Source organism: Natator depressus, chromosome 9 (genome assembly GCF_965152275.1).
Source record: "Natator depressus isolate rNatDep1 chromosome 9, rNatDep2.hap1, whole genome shotgun sequence".
Taxonomy (NCBI): domain Eukaryota; kingdom Metazoa; phylum Chordata; order Testudines; family Cheloniidae; genus Natator; species Natator depressus.
In genome coordinates, this window is record NC_134242.1 from 6,366,104 (window position 1) to 6,385,734 (window position 19,631).

The 19,631-nt window shown below is 56.3% G+C and overlaps 1 protein-coding gene across 1 annotated transcript; it reads right to left on the bottom strand.

Annotated features, from left to right (window-relative positions):
- Positions 1-1,363: 1,363 nt before the first annotated feature.
- Positions 1,364-18,109, bottom strand: NMUR1 (neuromedin U receptor 1). The gene is made up of 3 exons (XM_074962879.1): positions 17,971-18,109; positions 14,085-14,988; positions 1,364-3,929 (listed from the first exon to the last, which is right to left on the bottom strand). Exons 2-3 carry the CDS (start codon positions 14,977-14,979, stop codon positions 3,529-3,531), a joined length of 1,296 nt encoding a protein of 431 aa, XP_074818980.1. The 5' UTR covers positions 14,980-14,988; positions 17,971-18,109; the 3' UTR covers positions 1,364-3,528.
- Between the last annotated feature and the right edge of the window lie 1,522 nt (positions 18,110-19,631).

The window sequence follows — 19,631 nt, forward strand, 5'->3', positions numbered from 1 at the left end:
TGGTCCCTAACATTCTATTAAGTTGTTTGACTGCCAATGCATATTGAGCCGATGTTTTCAGAGAACTAGCCAGGATGAAGCTGAGATCTTTTGCTTGAGTGCTAACAGCTATTTTAAACCCCGTCATTTTGTATGTATAGTAGGGATTATATTTTCCCATGTGCATTACATCGCGCCTATCAACAATAAATTTCATCTGCCATTTCGTTGCCCTGCAACCTAGTTTTGTGGGGTCCATTTGTAACTTTCCGCAGTCAGCTTTGGATTTAACTATCTTCACTAACTTAGTATCAGCTACAAACTTTGCTACCTTGCTGTTTATGCACTTTTCCAGATAATTTATGTTCAACAGCACTGGTCCCAGGACAGATCCTTGAGGGACCCCATTGTTTATGTGTTTCTATTCTGAAAACTGACCACTTATTCCTACCCTTTGTTTCCTGTCCTTTAACCAGTTACTGATCCCTGAGAGGATCATCCTTCTTATCCCATGACTGATTGCTTACAAGCCTTTGATGAGGGAATCTCATCAATGGCTTTCTGAAAGTCCAAGTACACTATATCCACTGGATCCCCCTTGTCCACATTTGTTGACCCCCTCCAAGAATTCTAATAGACTGGTGAGGCATGATTTCCCTTCACACAACCTGATTGACTCTTCTCCAACAAATCACACATATCTATGTTTCTCATAATTCTGTTCTTTACTATAGTTTCTCCCAATTTGCCTGGTACTGAAGTTTAGCTTACCAGCCTGTAATTGCCAGGATCGCCTCTGGAGCCTTTATAAAAGACAGTGTTACATTAGCTCTCCTCCAGTCATCTGGTACAGAGGCTGATTTAAGTGATGGGTTGCATACCACAGTTAGTAGTTCTGCAATTTCATATCTGAATTTTTTCAGAAGTTTTGGGTGAATCCCATCTGGTCCTGGGGACTTACTACTGTTTAATGTATCAATTTTTTCCAAAACCTCCTCTATTGACATCTCAGTCTGGGACAGTTCCTCAGATTTGTCACCTAAAAAGGATGGCTCAGGTGTGGGAATCTCCCTCACATCCTCTTCAGTGGAGACCGATGCAAAGAATTCATTTAGCTTCTCTGCTGTGACTCTTCTAGGGAAAGTCAAGGCGGGGTGCAACTGAGTTTATACTGAATAGAGACAGTGGGTCAGAGGAGAGTGGCTGAGAGAGAGAAATAATTTGAGCCCAACTAACGAGAATAGTTGTGGGTTTATTTTAATTCTCAAGTTAAGTGACAATCAGCTCATGCACACCGGAGAGACCCACAGACAGAAAACCCCCGAACTCGCCACAGTGTGGATGGCCCGGGGTAGTTGCCGATGTCAGAGGAGAGGCTGCTGCGCTGGGGAAGGTCCGGGACGAGGTGGTGAAAGGAAGAAAGGGAAGTGGAGAGAGAGCGAGAGGGTATCTGCTCCACAGCCGGGCGGGTGCCAGCACTGCACTTTGTGTCAGCTGTTAGCACACTGATAAGAGACATCTCTGTTGTCAGAAAAGGTTCCCATGTTTATGTGGGGAGGGTGAATTATCTTCCACGGCTTACACGCTCCAACACACAGGAGCCAGCCAGGGAAAGAGTGAGTCAGCCTCACACAACAGCTCTTCCTTCTTCACTGGGGACGGAGTAAAACCAGCCCCCCTCGCCTCCATCATGGCCTCAGCCGCTCAGCCAGGCCAGGCCCCATGGCCCTTTCACTCTGACTTATTTACAGTCCCTCCCTGGAGGGCAGAAGGGGAAAGCAAGGGCAACCAGGTGTGGTGTGTGTCAAACTGAGCTCTCTGCGCCTCGCTGGGGGGTGCCTGAGCGAAGGTCTTCCCTGCCACAGCTGCCACAGCCTTGCCCAGGAACGTACGGAGAGTGGGGGGTAGCACCACACCACATGGTGGTGTTGATGCCTCAGCTACAGCATGTCAAACCCACGGGCTGCGGGGGAGGTCCTGCATCTGCACCCTGCCACGCTCCCTGTGTGGCATTTCTCTGCTGATTTCCTCCACCTCTTGGTCCTCTCCCTCCTCCCCAGGGACAGCAGGAGTAGGGGTGTCCGGAACCCAGCACTGCCAACTCCCTTGATATCTGGCATCTTTCTGAAAGCCCCAGCTCCTGGAGTCCTGGGATTCTGGGAGCATCTCAGCTCTTTGTTTCTAGGCTGTAGCCCATGGGGGTGTGGAGAAAACATGGGGCCAGGACTCCTAAAAGTCCCAGCACCAGGAGGCAGGGAAACAGACCCCGACATTTAGTATTTTTTTAAAGACAGATGAACTTGGGGGGCCTGGAGCTGGCAATACTGGGAATTGATTCCCTGCATGTCTCAGGAGCAAGGGGGGCTTGTGGGTAATTGGGGGCACCCAGTGGGGACCAGGGTACTGGAGAAAGTCGAGGGCTACTGGGAGGGGGGTATTGGCCTGGGACAGCCTGGAGGAGGGATTGTTGTGTGATGGTAGAAGGTGCGGGGAAGAGAGGGAAAGCCTGGGGAGGGGGCGAGTGGGACCAGGGGAGGAGGGTGAATGAGGCTGGCAGGCAGTGATGGCTTCTGAGTGACATGGCGACACAGCCTCGTTGTGACTGAAATGTCACCCCCGGCCGGGTAGCCCAGCATGACCCTGCGACGACGTCACCATGCCACGCTGTGCCTGTGGCTCCCAGCTGTGGGTGGCCAGCGCAGGCCGGCACGTCGGCAGAGCCGGGCTGGAGCCTCAGGCTAGGATTAGCAGGGAGACTTCTCCCAGGAGGGAGGCGGGGGGGAGCCTGTTGCACTGTGACTCAGGCAGCCGGAGGGCAGCGTTTGCCTGTGACCAGGGCCCAGCCCTCTGAATTACAGAGGCATTTGCTATGAGTTCAGTGGCCATGTCTGAACCTCCAGACCGAGCTGTTTCAGGAGGGATAGCTCAGTGGTTTGAGCATTGGCCTGCTAAAGCCAGGGTTGTGAGTTCAATCCTTGAGGGGGCCATTTAGGGATCTGGGGCAAAAATTGGGGATTGGCCCTGCTTTGAGCAGGGGGTGGGACTAGATGACCTCCTGAGGTCCCTGCCAACGCTGAGATTCTATGATACACAGGGAAGAAGCTGGGATCAGTGGAGACAACCTGCCTCTCACCAACCTGTCTCTTGTTTGCATCCCTCCTAGCACTAAGCCGGTCCGGCACTGCCAGACACGCCAGACAACAACCTGCAGCCAGATGGCACCACCGCCAATTCCCAGGCCAAGAGGCTGCAAAGGCATGACCTGTGGAGTGGGGCCCCAGCCAGCAAAGAGTTAATATCTCACCTCTCTGAACCCAAAGTTCGGGGGTTTTCTGCCTGCGCTCGTACCCTCGTGCCACGGCGCAGCCCCTGGGGAGTTCGGCTTACAAGGGGTGGGAGTGGAGGTAACGCCAGGGCAGTGCTAGCGGGTAGCACAGCGGCAGGTGACATAAGCGGGTGACTAGACACTGGACATGATCTTCCCAACCCCCTTGCAGTCGTTGTGTCCCTCCAGGAGCCCGACTAGCGGGGAAGGCCCTGGCGGTGCCCTCAGGGGAAGGACGTCTCACGCTTAAGGGCGTCCTCCCCCGCCGCACCCATCTCCTCCTCCACCACGTTGGACAGGGGCAGCCCGTTGCCGGCGGGCACGTGCTCGCAGACCGTGCTGCGGGTGGTGACCCGGGTGACGCTGGGCGAGTACTTCCTGGAGCCCCGCCCCCACAGGCGCTTCCGGCACATCACCTCCTTGAACATCTCCCGGAAGCGCGTGGACATCAGGTTGTAGAGGATGGGGTTGGCGGCTGAGCTCAGGTAGAAGAAGACCCCGGAGATGATGTGGACGTACTGGAACATGTGCAGCATCCGGCCCGTCCAGTGGGAGACGAAGCTCCAGACGAGCCGGTCTGTGTGGAAGGGGGCCCAGCAGATCCCGAATACGACAACCAGCACGACTGGAAGGAAGCAGAGAAAATTACGTGGCCATTGGAGGGGGGGCGGGGTATGCTGGTTCTGTGCTTCGATCCCTGACAGTCGCTGATCTGATGGCGCAGGTTCTTTCCTGCCTCCTGGTCTTTGCCTTCACTGCATTAGTTGCCATATTCTCTCTATGCAGAAGGGGAAATACTGCCAGTGCATGACACTGATAAAAGCATACGTCCTGCCCCCTTTAATGCCTGGCTCACATAGGACAGCAAGGGTGGCCCAAGGAGTAGAGTGGTAGCTTGGGCCATAGGTAACCAAGGTTCAATTCCTGACTCTTCCACAGAGGGATAACAGCCTACCGATACTGCCAACAAAAGGAATTACTCCTTTACTTTGAGGGATAAAAGCCTGCGGTCAGGCCCGCTGACAGGGAAGGCAAAGGGGGAAATTGCCCAGGGGCCCGGGTGATTTCAAAAGGCCCAGGGCCCCCAGCCGCTGCGGCGGTGGCCAGGAGCCCCGGGCCCTTTTACATCGCCTGGACAGGCCGCAGGGCTCCTAGGCACGCACAGGGTGGTACCGGCAGTGGTGAAGGCAGCTGAGCGGGCATGTGGAAGCCCTGGCCGAGCCAGAAGAGCGCCCATTGACTGTTCTGCCCTGGGGCCCAGAATTGCTGTCGGCGGGCGGGTGTGCCCGGGGTGCTGCAAGCTGTGGGTTCTTTCCCTGCTGATGACCCATGGGGGGGGTATGTACCTCTAATGTGCCACCCTAGGGTAAACACCCATTTCTTTCATGGCCCTCATGTGATTGATTTACTGCCTCCTTATTACTTATCATAGCTGGCATCATACAGCCATGGAAAGGAACCGAGCCCTTGCAGTAAATGAGACATAAACCTACAAAGGATTTAGTGGCTGCAGGATGGGAAGAGGGACAACCGAAAAAGGCAGGAGGTTTTGGCTGGTTCTGGCTGGCAGGCATGTCACTAGCTCTGCGTTTCTTCAAATATATTCTACTGATTTATTTTAAATAGGGGCAAGACACAACCATAGGAGTGGATGGCTGGCAGTTAAAATGAAGCCCAAATACCACTTTGATGGGCATGATAGATAGCTAGATAGCTAGCTAGATAGATAGATAGATGGGGTGTATGGGGATAGATAGATAGATAGATAGATACATAGATAGATAGATGGGGTGTATGAGGATAGATAGATAGATAGATAGATAATAAGAATGTGAAGGAATAAGGGTGCTCATTGCAGTGGAAGGACACTGATTTATGGCATGACATATCATTAGCTATCATGACATGTCACACAGCAGTTCATTGGCTTTGCATCCTAGTCACATGGTTTGTAACATTCCACAAGGCATGATGTGTATTCAACAGAGTTTATAAAATCAATAGTTTATCGAAAGTTAACGAAGGGTTAGCTGTTTTAATAACTGGTTAATCAACTGTCATAGAATCCAGCAAGTCCATAGACCACTTGTAACCATCTGTAACACATCCTACATCTGTCTGTAACATGAAACATCTATTAACCCTTTATAAACCATTTATAAATAGAACCCTAATATTAAGTGCAACCCAGTTCTTTCCCAGTCTCCACCCTCCATAAGAAATATAAGAGACATAAGAACGACCAAACTGGGGCAGCTTAGTGGTCCAATTAGCCCAGTATCCTGTAGTGGCCAATGCCAGGTGCTTCAGAGGGAATGAACAGAACAGGGCAATTTTCCAGTGATCCATCCCCTGCCACGTAGTCCCAGCGTCAGGCAATCTGTATTGTTCCCTGTAACTCTCGCTCCCTCGCACCCCTCTGATTTCTTGGACCTTCACCCAGTCTCAGCGGGTCTTTCTTTCCCTTCCCTGTCCGTTCTTTTCGCTTCGTTCTGCTCTCTTTCTCTCCCTGGTGCCACCCCTCTCCAGCCAGCGGTAGCTAATTGTGGTCCCATTAACCAGCTTTCTCCCTTGTCCCCCTTCCGTTCAGCATCCTATCTCTGGTGTTTGTTTCTCTGTCCCCTTCCCCAAGCTCCTTGGCAAACCCAGCTCCTTCCCCACCCCCGCGACCCCAGAGAGGGCTGTGGCTGTTGCCCCAGGATACGCACCCGATAGAAATCAGGTGTCTGTTCTCACGGAGTTTGTTTTATCCTGATTAAATACACGGCCCTGGTGCAGACGAGAACAGAGCAGCCTCGTCGCTGCTCTCCACATCCCGGAGTCTCTGCGTGGATTCCCCGGGCTGGTGGCCGGAGCCAGACCAGCAGCCCTGGAGCCTTCACAGCCGCCGCCATGGGGTCCTGAGAAAACCTGGTTCCCATCTCTGCCTCCCACAGGCCTGCCCAGCTCCATGCCAGGATGTTCCCGGCCCCTCCCGTGGCTGTGAGCCGCCTGATGCCAGTGTAAGGGGACTGTTGGCCCCTTACTAAACTCAGTGGGGGTTTCTGGTTGGGTAGCTCCCAGTACCAAAGGAAAGGGGAAGGGTGGATGGGAAGTCAGGTCCCTGAGACTGACAGTCCCCAGGAACAGTGGGGAGAAGCCAGTGCTCCAGGTCAGCCTGATTGATGGGGCAGGCTACTGAGGGAGTCAGGAGACCAGGGGGTCCCATCTTCCGTGTGAGCTGGAATTGCCTGGGTCAGACACAGTGGGGCTGAGCTAAGGAGAGAGCGGGGGCCCAAGCTGAGCTGGGGAGCAGAGCCCTGCCAGCCAGAGGGGCCAGGAAAAGCAGCCCAGGGGGCTGGAGGCAGAGCAGCCGCCGTTCTGAGGCAGAGTGGAGCTGGAGCTGGAGCCATCTGGAGCCGGGTGCGGTGAGCAGCTCGGGAGAGTGAGGGGGACGCTGGGCAGGGGGCCCAGCACAGGGAGACGCCCCCAGCCAGGAGGCTCTGCAGGCCAGACTCGGCGGGGGATCATAACCCCAACAGCAGTGGCTGACGCTGGGAAGAAGGGTCCTGCCATCCAGAGCCTGGAGGAATGTGGCCACCACCAGAGCAAGTGTCTGACCTGCAGCATCCCTTCAGCATAGCCAGGGCCTGGGACATGTGAGGGACAGACTGTGAACTGCCCTTACGTTCCAGAGACGCTGGTCGTGATGTCCCCATGCCACAGAGCGGGGTGCCGGGTTTTCCTTTCACCTTTCCCATTTTTTCCTTATTCATAATTGGTTGCTGTTTAATAAATTGTATTTGCTTTGAGCTGTATGTAGTAATCAGTGGGTCAGGGAAGCATCCAGAGAGGAGAGAGCACCCCGGAGTGGGGACACCCTAGCCCCTGCCCTAAGTGACCATGACAAGGTTGGGGGTCGAGCCCCGCAGGAATCCTGGACTCAGCCTTGTCAGGGTTACGAGGACTCTGCCACACAGCCCTCAAGGTCAGGCAGGCATCTGGGTAAAGGGAGTGGGAGCGAGGACTCAGATCCTTTCGCTAGCCCTCTTCACCGGGATAGGGTAGAAGCCAGGAAAGTTCCCCACAATAGCGGGACCATTCCCCCGCTTACACCAGCATGGCCAGCCCGGGTGGCAGGGTGAGGTGGAACCGGCCAGGCAGGCTGCAGGGAGAGCCCCAGCCTGGGACTAGCTCCATGTCCCACAGCTCCCAGGGACCCAGCTACATACCCTCCCCAGCACAGCGCCCCTTAGTGGAGGCTCCAAACCCACGAAAACCCAGGCCAGAAGGCATGAAGTACCTCCGGCCTCCCCAAGGTCGGAAAGGGTTAAAGCACCATGCCTGGGGCTGAACCTCGGGGTTCAGGGATCTCCCTCGTCTAAGCCAAAATTGTGCCCGGGGTGCTGGCCAACGTTGGACACTTCACCGGTTCTATGGGCTCAGCGCCCTCCCCTCCCCATGCTCTGCGTTTGCCGGGACGCTGCGTCCAGTTCCAGGGGAGTGCGGGGTTTTACCTGCCTCTTCGTGCCCACCCCCCGCCACAATTCCTGGGGAAGCCGGTGGGCGCTTGGCACCTCTGAGGAGTATTGTTAGTATGCATGGAGCCCTGTCAGGGTGCCTGGCGCTTGCTTCACAGGGGAGGGCATGGGGCAGACAGCACTGTTCAGCCCCGTTCTCTGGCAGGAGGAAGCCAGGAAGAGAGGGGGTTTGGGGCGGGTGGTCGATCACCCAAAGGCTTCTCCGAAGAAGGAGTGGGAGGGAGACAGTTTGATGTGCAGGAAGGTGTGAAGGGGTGGGGGGGGGGAGGAGATAAGGCTGTTTAGAGGGAAGGGGGGAGGCAGTAGGGGAAATAAAGGGGCCTCTCGGCTGAATACCAGGATACACTTAGGAAGGAACAATCAGTTGCACACACACAAACTGGGACATGAGGCCTAGGAAGGAATACTGTGGAAAGGGATCTGGGGTCAGAGTGGATCACAAGCTAAATATGAGTCAACAGTGTCACGCCGTTGCAAAAAAAGCGAACATCATTCTGGGATGTATTAGCAGGAGGGTTGAAAGCAAGACACGAGAAGTAATTCGTCCGCTCTACTCCACGCTGATTAGGCCTCAGCTGGAGTATTGTGTCCAGTTCTGGGTGCCACATTTCAGGAAAAATGTGGACAAATCGGAGAAAGTCCAGAGAAGAGTGACAAAAATTATTAAAGGTCTAGAAAACATGACCTCTGAGGGAAGATTGAAAACATTGGGTTTGTTCAGTCTGGAGACAAGAAGACTGAGAGGGGACGTGATCACAATTTTCAAGTACATAAAAGGTTGTTACAAGGAGGAGGGAGAAAAATTGTTCTCGTTAACCTCTGAGGATAGGACAAGAAGCAATGGGCTTAAATTGCAGCAAGGGTGGTTTAGGTTGGACATTAGGAAAAACTTCCTAACTGTCAGGGTGGTTAAGCCCTGGCATTCTGAGGCAGGCCCAATGCGGCCTGGCGAGGCATGCTCAACCCCCTGCACTGCTGATCCTGTGCTGGGGAACAAGCCCCCAGCCATGTCCCACTTGTGCCCTTCGGATGTAGGGGGCTGGGAGCAGTGCTCTGAGCTCCTTGTGCGACCCCAGCATTCTGGCTGCTCCCGTGCCAGTGCAGAAGGGGGCAGGGAAGTGCCCCCTGCATTTTCTGTCTCCCTCCCACACCGGTGCCAGGGCAGCTGGCTTGGACCATGTGTCTCGGCTCCTCAGGCAGCTCCACGGGGAGGGGAGCACGTCTCAGCCCTGCAGCCAGCAGAGCGCGGGAGGGGAGCGGCAGGCGCCCACCCAGCGCTGCCCAGAAAACGCCAGGCTTCCCGAAAGGCTGAACTCAGGGTTAATGGGGTTCTGCTGGCGTTCCACTTGGACGGGTGTTTATTTTTCCAGTGAAGCTCACGCCCCCAGTTGCAGCTGAACGGGGTGGAGGGGAATCCGGAGTCGATTTGGAATGCACAGTCCTGGCAGAGGCCAGGCGCCATGCCCAACTGGGGGCCAGCTGGGCAGCTGGGATGGCACGCAGCAGATTGCAGCGCCCTGCACACCAGGTGAACTCCTGGCTGCCTGGTTAGCTGGGGGCCGAGCAGGAGGCCAGAAAAGGGGTTTCAGTCCTTACAGGAATTATGGATCCAGGGGACAGAAATGTCCCAGCTAACAAGGGGATAAAGAGACATTTGGGCCAAGGCCACTGGGACACACCACTGTTCTCACGGGAAGGGCCCTGGGATCTCTAGTGTCTGTGCAGAGCAGATGGGAGCCTGGTTCTTACCTCCCACCCAGGACTCAGACTCATGTCGGGAGGATGAAGCGTTCCTGGGATCAGTGCTCCCAGGGAGCATGGGAATTTCAAACCTAACGCTCAGCCTGCTCCTCTGGTCGCCTCTGTTTGGATCAAGAAGGAGCGATACATTCTGGGACATGTCGTCCCTGTGGGCCGCCCCTCGGCCTTAGAGGTGGGCCAGGCCCAGGAAGTGTTGCAGGGAGCCCTGTGGGGCCACGTGCTCAGCCAAATCGCCTTGGGGCAGCCGAGCTCACTGTTGCAGAATGGCTTGGGGGACCAGGGCCATGTCAGTTCCCCAAGTGCCCGCCTGCCAGGGCGCAGCGCTCCTGGGGAATCCTGCCCTTCAGATCTCAGTGCCCTCCGGCTGGGCTCCCCCCTCCCAGCTCCCAGAACCCTCCTCACTCTGGCTAAGCGGAGTCACCCGGGGGTGCGGGCTGGATAACCCTTTGCCCCCTGACATCCCCCTGGGGGTGTCCCCGCTGAGCAGAGAAGGCGCTGCAGGGCCATCGGCACCTGGGGGTCTCGCTCTCCGACCAGGAGCAGAACAACTGTGGCACATCCACACACACTGCATCTACCCCACAGCACCGGTCCCCTAACAGAGAGGTCGTCTCATCCAGTCCCCTGCACCGAGGCAGGGCTAAGTGTTATCTGAGACCATCCCTGACAGGTGTTTGTCTGACCTGCTCTTAAAAATCTCCAGTGACGGAGATCCCACAACCTCCCTAGGCAATTTATTCCAGTGCTTAACCACCCTGACAGTTAGGAAGTTTTTCTAATGTCTGATCTAAACCACCCTTGCCGCAGTTTAAGCCCATTGCTTCTTGTCCTATCCTCAGTGGTTAAGGAGAACAATTTATCACCCTCCTCTTTATAACAATCTTTTACATCCTTGAAGCCTGTTATCATGTCCTCCCACAGTCTTCTCTTCTCCAGACTAAACTAACCAGTTTTTTTCAATCTTCCCCCGTAGGCTGTGTTTTTGTTGCTCTCATCTGGACTTCCTCCAATTTGTTACTTCTTTTCCAAAGTGTGGAGCCCGGAACTGGACACAGTACTCCAGCTGAGGCCTTACCGATGCTGAGTAGCGTGGCAGAATTACTTCTCATGTCTTGCTTACAAGACGCCTGCTAATATAGCTCAGAACAATGTTCACTTTTTTTGCAGCAGTGTTACAGTGACCGCTCATATTTCGTCTGTGATCCACTCTGACCTCCAGATCCTTTTCTGCAATGCTCCTTCCTCGGCAGTCATTTCCCAGTTTGTGTGTGTGCAATTCCTTCCTAAGCATTTGCCCCTAATGAATGTGGTTTGCATTTGCCCCAATGAATGTCATCCTCTTTATTTCAGACCCTTTCTCCAGTTTGTCAAGATTGTGTTGAATCCTAATCCTGCCCTCCAAAGTGCTTGCAACCCCTCCAGCTCCGCTGGCGGGATGAGGGGCTCTGGGTTACTTCCAACCACAGCAGACGGCATTGTGGGGACCTGCTGAGCGGGTGTTGCGGCAATGCTTGCGGCTTCCCTGGAGACGGGACACCTTTGCAGGCAGCGCCGCTTCAAGCCAAGCCTGACTTAAAACCCCAGGCATTGCAAGCAAGCTGATGCTTGGGAACAGCTGGGACGGCTGTTGCAGGAGGACACAAGGCCTTGTGCAGGCATGGTGAGCTCAGGACCATCCGAGCCAACGCTTGTTTGCAATGCTAGCGTGTCCCTGCACGGCAAGGCCAGAACAAAAGGGATTTGCTCCCCCCTGGCTTGTTGATCTGCTCTCTGGGGGCAGCCAGGGAAGCGGGTTGTAGAAAGGACATGAGGTCTGGTTAACATCTCTCCCTCTGTCTCTTGCCAGAGCTGCTCTGCCACGTGGCTTTGCTTCTTGTCAAGCACGGGGCCTTCGCTCAGCCCAGAGCCAAAGCTTTGCAGCCCCAGGGACCACTGCAGCTCTGGCTGGCTTGGCCTGCAAATGGGCATCTTCCCTGGGAAATGCTTCCAGCCCTGGATTGTGTCTGTGCCCGAGTGAAACCCACCAGCCAGCCAAGGCCTCCCTGGAAGCCCGCTGCGTTTATTAGACAAATGAAACAGCCCTCCATTGATGGAGTATTCACCATCATGACCCTGGGCACCTCTTAGAGATTAACGAGCAGCTGGGAGACCTGCTGGCTCAGATCTCTTATCTCCGGCCCATTGCCAATTCCCAGCTGGTTAGTGCTACTGTGATAAAAGCCTCCTTCCCTAGCTGCTCCACCAAGCTGACACCAGCCAGGGCCACTGCAGGGAGGGACACGGTGCACAGAGAACCCACACGCCCCCTGGCCCCTGTGGTCCCAGCCGTCCTATCTCACACTGTGGTTGGAGGGAAGCTGGATGCTGCTTGGGACTCACCCCTCCAGAGGAGAAGCCAACGGCAGGCGTGCTAAGCATGCCATGTGCCCCGGCCGGGCATCGTGCTATGGCACCAGACCCACGTGGCACCTGATTCCAGGACGCCGTTTCCACCCGGGCCAAGCGGGTGCAAAGTGGCACCCGATCAGAACGGTAACCTTTTACACCCACTTTCCCCAGCTGCAAAGGGGGATGCAGGCGAGAGTCCGGCCCAGGAGCCGGAACCCACCTTGGCCAGTCAGAACTCGCCCTCAGCTTTAAAATAACAACTGCACAGCAGATCTCCGCTCAAGCACGGCGCCGAAGCCGCGTTTCCAGGAACATAGCGCTGAGCTGCGGTTACGCACACCCCTCTCCCTGCAAGGCACCCAGCACTAGTGTACCACCAGTGCACCACAGCAAGGTACAGCCCGGTCACACCCCTACGGCGTAGCACACAGGGCCGCTTGGCTGCTAATACGGCACGCACCGGGATCCCGTAAAGGGAGCCTTGGGCATAACCCAGACCGTCAGTGCCACAGGACAGGGCCTGTGGCCTCTCTCTCTCCGTCCAGCGCCATGCATTCCTGGGGCTCTTCCTAATGAATCCCGAGTAACAACAGGATGTTCCCCTGGAATGTGTGAGCACCCCAATGCACTCTCATGCATGGAGGGTGACCAGATGGCAAGCGTGAAAGATTGGGACGGGGGTGGGGGGCAATAGGCGCCTATGTCAGACAGAACCCCGCGTATCGGGAGTGTCCCTATGAAATCGGGACGTCGGGTCACCCTACATGTCCACTCCCTGTACACCCAGCAACACACACGGCCGGCTAACGCAGCCCGGCTTTGCTGTCCCCACGCACCCACCCGACCTGTAAAGGTGCATCGGAAATCACCTGTTCAGTGACATGCTGGAGCAGCAAAGTCACACTTACAGCACTGCACGCATGAAGGCAACAACGCTGAGAGACGAACACACACAGGCACGCGCACACACACAGAGGTACACCCCCACGCACGCACACACATACAGAGTAAACACAGCCAAAGGGTCAGACCCCCAACTGGAATAAATAAGCGCGACTCGGTTGACTTGGAGGGGGGGGCTACATTGATTTCCACCCACCGTGGATCTGGCCCAAGACACCTGTATGCCGCCGGGGCGTGGGTACCTATGTACCAGCGGAGCGAGGGGCTGGGTTTGTTAGGAGCTCTGAGACTCCGGCTGGCTGCGCTCCAAAAGGGGGAAACGCTAGGGCCCCGGTGGGCAGGGGCTAGGGGCCCTGGCAGGGGGGGCAATATGCCAAGACCTAGGAGGGAGCAAGTCCCATCCGGCACACTGGCCATCTGCAGGGCAGCTTTGGGGAGCTCCGGGTGCAGCCTTCACCCAGCCCCTTCTCAGATCCCCTGGAAAGCCCGCTCCCCAGGAGGCTGCTAGGACTGTGCGTGGCGTACAGGAGTCTGGCCAAGAGCTTCATCCCAGCACTACCCAGGGGAGTCGGGACCTGCTGCTATGGTGCTCCTAACTCCCAGTCCCTCTGCAAAGGGACGCCAGGCTCCCAAGGGGATGGAGCGGTGCTGCTCTCACTTAGCAAGGGGTTGGGTGGCTCTGCCTTGCAGGGGCCTGAGTGCAGAACCTGCTGTAGCTGGAGTGGGCAGGTGAGCTAACGCCAGGTCACCCAAGGATCCCTGGCTCAAATCCTTAGGCTGGTTGCTCTCAGCCTGTACCAGATAAAAGAGGCGGATAGCCTCCCCACAGGGGACTTTTGCCAGTTGATGTGCTCCTAGGGGCTTGCAGAGAGACTGCATGGAGCCTGGCCTGTTCCGGTCTGGACTGCTCCAGTCCTTCCAGATCTTCAGTCCCCTTTGCAACATCTTGGAGCTGGGCTGCATCCGCCACCACTCTGCTGAGTGGTGCCCAGTTCCCCCTGGAGCTCTCGCTTGGTCCTGCCCTCCAGCAGCTGGGCTGCGGGACATGGGTGGCCTGCCCTAGCCGCCCAGTGAAAACGCAGGTTGGGAATACCTCCCTCTGCGCCCCTGAGCTGCATCCTTCCGTGATGCATGGGCCGGCGCAGGGGATCAGCCGCCGAGGTGAATCATGAGCTCTCCCCTGCCTCGCCCCCCTCATCTCCACTTACACAGCATCTTAGTCACCTGCCTCCTCCTGATCTTCTGCTGCTGCATGCGGATGTTGTGGTAGTCGCAGTCCCCGCCCGATTTGGCCTCCAGGGCTTGCAGCATCTTCTCCTTCTTCAGCTGCAGCCCGATGAGGAGGTAAAGGATGCTGATGGTGCCCATGGGCAAGAAGAAGAAGAGGATGGTGGTGATCTGGATGATGAGGTTGTAGATCAGGCGGGGTTTCACCAGGGTGCAGATGGCCGAGTCCGGCACCACCCCTCTGCCCGGCACATAGAGGGGCTGGATACCGTGCAGGCTGGTGTTGGGGATGGAGCAGAGCACGGACAACACCCAGACCGTGACGATGACCCGCTTGGCGTGCTTCCTGGTCACCACGTACTTGGCCCTGAGCGGGTGGACCACAGCGATGTAGCGCTCCACGCTCAGCGCCGTCACGTTGAGGATGGAGGCGAAGCAGACGGCCTCAAAGAGCAACGTCTTGAAGTAGCAGCCCCCCGCGCCCAGGAGGAAGGGGTAGTTGCTCCACATCTCGTAGAGCTCCAGCGGCATCCCCAGCAGGAGCACCAGCAGGTCGGAGACGGCCAGGCTGAACAGGTAATAGTTCGTGGGGGTCCTCATGAACCGGTGGCGCACGATGACCAGGCAGGTCAGCGTGTTGCCGATGGCCCCCACCACAAAGATCAGCAGGTAGGTGGCGCAGACTGGGATGAAGAAGCTGGATCTCCGGGGGCCCAGGTATTTGTCCTGCAGCTGCTCCACCGTCAGGTTCAAGTCCTTGGGGTCAATGTGGCTAAGGGCAGCATCCTGCTGGCTTTGGTTGCACAGATCCTGGTAGTCCAGCTGCGCGGGGAGGTCTCCGGGGGGCAGGCTGGAGCAGTTAGCGGAGGGATACATGGCCTCCCGCTGCAAAGAGACTGGACTGGATTAGAGAGATGCCTTAAAGCCGCCCTCATTCCCACCCTCAGCAGCAGAGCCTCAGCCGTCCTCCCTCCACTCCTCGGCTAGGCAGGGCCCAGCGTGGGCCCCCATGTTGCAGGTGAACCATGAGTGCTTCGTGGTCACTGTCCCAGGAGCTGCCTAGGATGCTGGCAAGTGGCCAGCCTGGGGTGGACTGAATCGCTGCCCCATGACACCGCAGGGCTGGTTGAAATCCAACCCGGGCCAGCGCAGGCTCCTCGGGAAAGACGGGCCTGGGCCACGGCTAACACAGGGATGGGACCCCTAGCCTGGCTTGGCCCTGCCGTGCTGTCACCAGCTCTCCGTGCTGCAGGCTGGGGGAGAGCTGCTGTAAGGGGCATCTCATGCTGCGCCAGCTTTCCAAGCACCAGTGCAGCAGGTGCATCTGCAAAATCCCCGCTCTGCCTGGCATTGTGGGGCACGAGGCGCATCCACAGACGGCCTGCTGGGTCAGGGGAGGGGGACTACGGGCAGTGCTGCCGGCTCGCTCCGGCTTGGCCCTTGACCCGAATTTACAGGGCCACATGCCAGGGAAAAGTCACTGGGTGACTGGGCTGGATGGGGGCCAGTCTGCATCATTGACAGCTTCCTGTGCCAACCAGGTGGGGGTTTTAAAACCTCCATCCTCACCCAAACCTCCCAGTCCCTACGATCCTGTCCCCGCAAGCCTCCCCGCGCCCCACAGCCCTGTCCCTCCAAACCCCACCCCTCAACAGTCCCCACTAGGTACCGTCCAATCCACGGTTTCACTCCTTCCTCTCTACACCCCTCCTCATCCACCCCCTACAAAAGCCGGGCCTAGCAGAAGCTTCTGTCTAGCACAAATTTGCCCGTCCCGGGTACAACCAGATCTGTCTCCAGGAGACCCTGTGGCCTCCTGAACCACGTTACAAACAGCGATTCTCCCGCACAGCCTGAGACCGGCTGCATTTCCCTAGCTCCACATATGTGAAGAGCACCAAGAAGCCAGGCACAGCTCAGCCCCATGGGGCTATTTTTGCCTCTTCAATTGCTCCTGTCTCTCAGAGTAGCCTTCCCTGGCTGCATGGGCCGGGACCGCCGGGGCTGCCAGGGCCGGGTTATTCGGAGGGTCAGCGTCGTCCGATTACCAGTCCCAGGGGTGCTTGGCTAGCCTGGCACCGGCTCTTTCTAGCAAAGCTTTCACGGCAGCCGTTAACACATGCCACTCGGCAGGGCCAGGCTGGACAAGTCTCTCTCCATGGGGATGTTTTCAGCGCCCCCGCACACACGCCCCGTTTTAAAGGCAAGAAGTGAAGCCAGGATGCAATTTTACAGTCAACCCAGAAAAGCTCTGAGCCATCGCCCCAGCTCAAACTTCCCTAGCTGGGCAGCGGGGATACAGGGACGGCCATAAAATCACCCTGGGGAAAATGGCTCTTCATCCCAGTGCTCTCTGGTCCAGGGGACAATTTACACTGGGTGCTAGATTAAGAGCGAAACCCTCGGCTGGACAGGGACAGCCATCTTAACAAACAGGCTGGGGGGGAAAAAGTCTCCGGTGCTTTCAACTTCACTTCCACGTCCTTTCAGATCTTCTCTGAAAGCCTCTCTGCCAATTATCTCGCCTTTCCCTTCGCCCCCCTTCCGCTCTGTTAGTCACCTGGGGACGCAGATGGGGAGGGAGGACACCACCTGGCGTTGTGCTAGTCACGGCCAGGACTTCCAAGGGGTTGCATTTCCCTCCCGTCTACGGCACCTGTTTGCAGTGGAGAAACACGCTCCTGACTCCTTTAGCTCTGCGAGGGGGTTATTGCTGCCCTGGGGTGCAGCGCACACTGAAGATGCTCTAAAGAAAATAATCAAGTGGCTCTGAAAGAGACCCACAGGCAAGAGCACCCCAAGGGGACGCTGACCCGGCCGCCAGAGCCGCTGATGGGGGAATGAATCGAGTTCTGATTTTCTATTTGTGCTCGGTGATAGAAAAGACATAAATAACTCCGCTCCCGTCCTGAAGTGCTGACACAGTCTAATAGGCTCAGGAAGGCAAATCGCCTTGCAGGGAAAATGCCTCCTCTTAAGTGACAGAGGCACAGATTTCACTTCTCCTGCTTGGCACATGGACTCTTGGCCAGGACGGGGCCACCCCTTTAGGTGCAAAGCTCTCTCCCTGCCCCCCAAAACCATCCCCGGCCCAGAGAGCACTGGCCAGGCAGGCTGTGTATGCAACGCTAAACCCACACGCTGCTCACAGCCAGCTCAAAGCTCCAGGCAAAGCCCGATTTAACAACCCAGGGAAGTTTAAGCTGAGACTGGTCCTTTAATACTTAACAGGATTGTGATAAAACAGTCACATCCAATAATAATCTTACACTCACTCGCCTGCTTCCCAGAGTCTGTCTACAGAACCTATATCCGGTGTCTGTCTAGCCGTCCATCTCTCTGTCTGTCCATACACTGATCCTATCTATCACTCCAGTGCACGTCCGGCATCTGTCTGTTTATCCGATCCCTATCGGTATACCTGATATCTGTCTATGCAGCCAGCCGTCCACCTGCCCTGGAATCTGCATCCTGCACAGTGTCTGCCCCTCGGGGCTGCAGTTTTGGAGTTTTATCACATTTCCTCCATGCCTGAAACAGAATACGTCTTGTCGGTTCCAGCCGGACCGCCCCAGCCCGTCGGCTCCCCTTGCCTGGCTCCTCTCCACGCAGCTTGCGAAAGCGAGAGCAGGATTTTATCCCCACTGCTGCTCTGTTTTCTGTTTTTTGCCCCCTCTCTTAGGAACACGCCCGCCACCCTCCTACCGGTGTGCTTTTTCCCAGCCGTGGGAATCCAGTTCTTCTCCACCGCCTAGCGACTTGGAGCGGGGCGATCCGGGTACCTGGACACTCAGTGCTACATTCGTTTTCCATAACAACCCAAAAAAGCAAAATCCAGATTTTGTCCTGGCAAAGGGGGACTCTCACCTTGCTATGCAGCCCGGCTGGAGAAAGACTTCCCCAGTCTTCCAGCCCTGCTCATTTTCCAAGCTCCCTCGGAGAGTTTAGAGCAGGCGAAGAGGAGACAGTTAAAGTCTTCACTCCACCTCAGCGCTGGGACGTGTGCGTGTGTGACAGACTGGAGGGGAAAGCATCAATGAATGGGGAGGCTGCCTGCCTCGGGGTGGGGGGGGCCCGAATGAGGGTTGGGGGGGGCTGTCTGTAGCTGCTGGCTTTTCAAGCACCACCAGGGGGCATTGCAATCTAGCAGGACCTCCCCGTCTCTCTTCGCTGCCAGCAAAGCTGGCTCCGGGGAAGGGGCTTTGTGCATGGGGCTTTGTGTTGCATCCAGCACCGTGGCAGGCCCCCCCGCACAAGCCTGGGCCTTTGGACCATGCAGGAGGCCGGTTACAAGTGGAGGCGGCAGGACTGGGCAGAGTGAGGGACCTGCGGCTGGGAAGTAGCCTCTAACCCCGGAGCGGATCAGCTCTGTCGTTAGAGGGAGAGGGTAGGATCGGGCCGCACGCCGCACTTTCCCGGCCTGGGAGTCCTCCCTGCTCCGGCGCCCCCCGCAGCAGGAGGCGTGAGACGTTCACCTGCCTCGGTCTGCAGCCTGGGCCAGCTCAGAGCCCCCGTCTGAGGTTGTCCCCGCCATGTGGGACATAGCTTGAGTCTGGGGCGAGCCAGGCGGCCTGGGTGGAACTGTAACCATTAGCTAATCCCGACGTGCAACCCACGTGGGATTCTGCTCTGGGAGCCCCATGGTAGCTCTGCAGCCTGACTGTCCGAATGCACACACAGCTCCTGACTCGTGGCCCCCCGTGCTGTTCCAGCCCTGAGCTCCTCCATCTCCTCGGTCTTCCCTCATTATAGCCCGGCCTGCTAATTGCACCCACCGTTTATGGATAGGAGCAGGGGGATAAGACCCAGCAGATTCATTTCCATTGCAAACCACGCGGTGCCGCCGCAGAAGGGAAGGCGTCCCCTCGGCCCACCAGAGCGATGCTGGGCAAGTCACTGAGCGACCCAAGCCTGGATTTCTTCGCCCTGTGCCCTTTCTACCGGGGGATCCCAAAGCGCTTTACAAACATTAGCAAAGCCTCACAACCCCCGGGGGATGCATCATGAACCCCCTTGTGAAAGTAGAATGAATTATATTGAAATTATAATTCATTAAATAAATGCTACTTGAAGGGTTTGTTGAAATATAGTTGTCAGGAAGAAAAACATTAAGGAGTGTGAGACAATGGGTCCTCAAACTAATTAACTTAGAGCTCCTACTGAGCTAGGAGATTGGTAAACGTTAGTATGCAAATAAGATATGTATGTATATTTGTCAGTTTCTGCTTCCTTTTGTCTCTTATGTTAAATTGGCTTTGGCTTAATTGTATAAATAAGTTAGCACGAGCCTCAGAGAGGGGCTCACATATCTGGGTGCATTGGCAAAGCGCTTTGCTAATAAACAGAGTGGTCTTACAAATTATGTGAGTCCTGAATCTGACTTTGACACCCTTCTGCAGCCAGGAAAATGACTTACCCTCGGGTTGGTGGCAGCGGTGTGCTTGAACCCGGTGCCCTGCTGAGTCCCAGCTTCTGTCTCTAACCGCTCAACCCAACTCCCCCCTAGCTGGGGTGAGAGCCCCAGGGGT

What these genes read in the sequence shown, in the direction of transcription:
- NMUR1 (XM_074962879.1), bottom strand. Translation starts at nt 14,979, where the DNA reads ATGTATCCCTCCGCTAACTGCTCCAGCCTGCCCCCCGGAGACCTCCCC. An exon ending in GCAGGTGACTAAGATGCTGT is followed by an intron (nt 3,930 to 14,084) that starts GTAAGTGGAGAT and finishes GCTTCCTTCCAG; the next exon opens with TCGTGCTGGTTGTCGTATTC.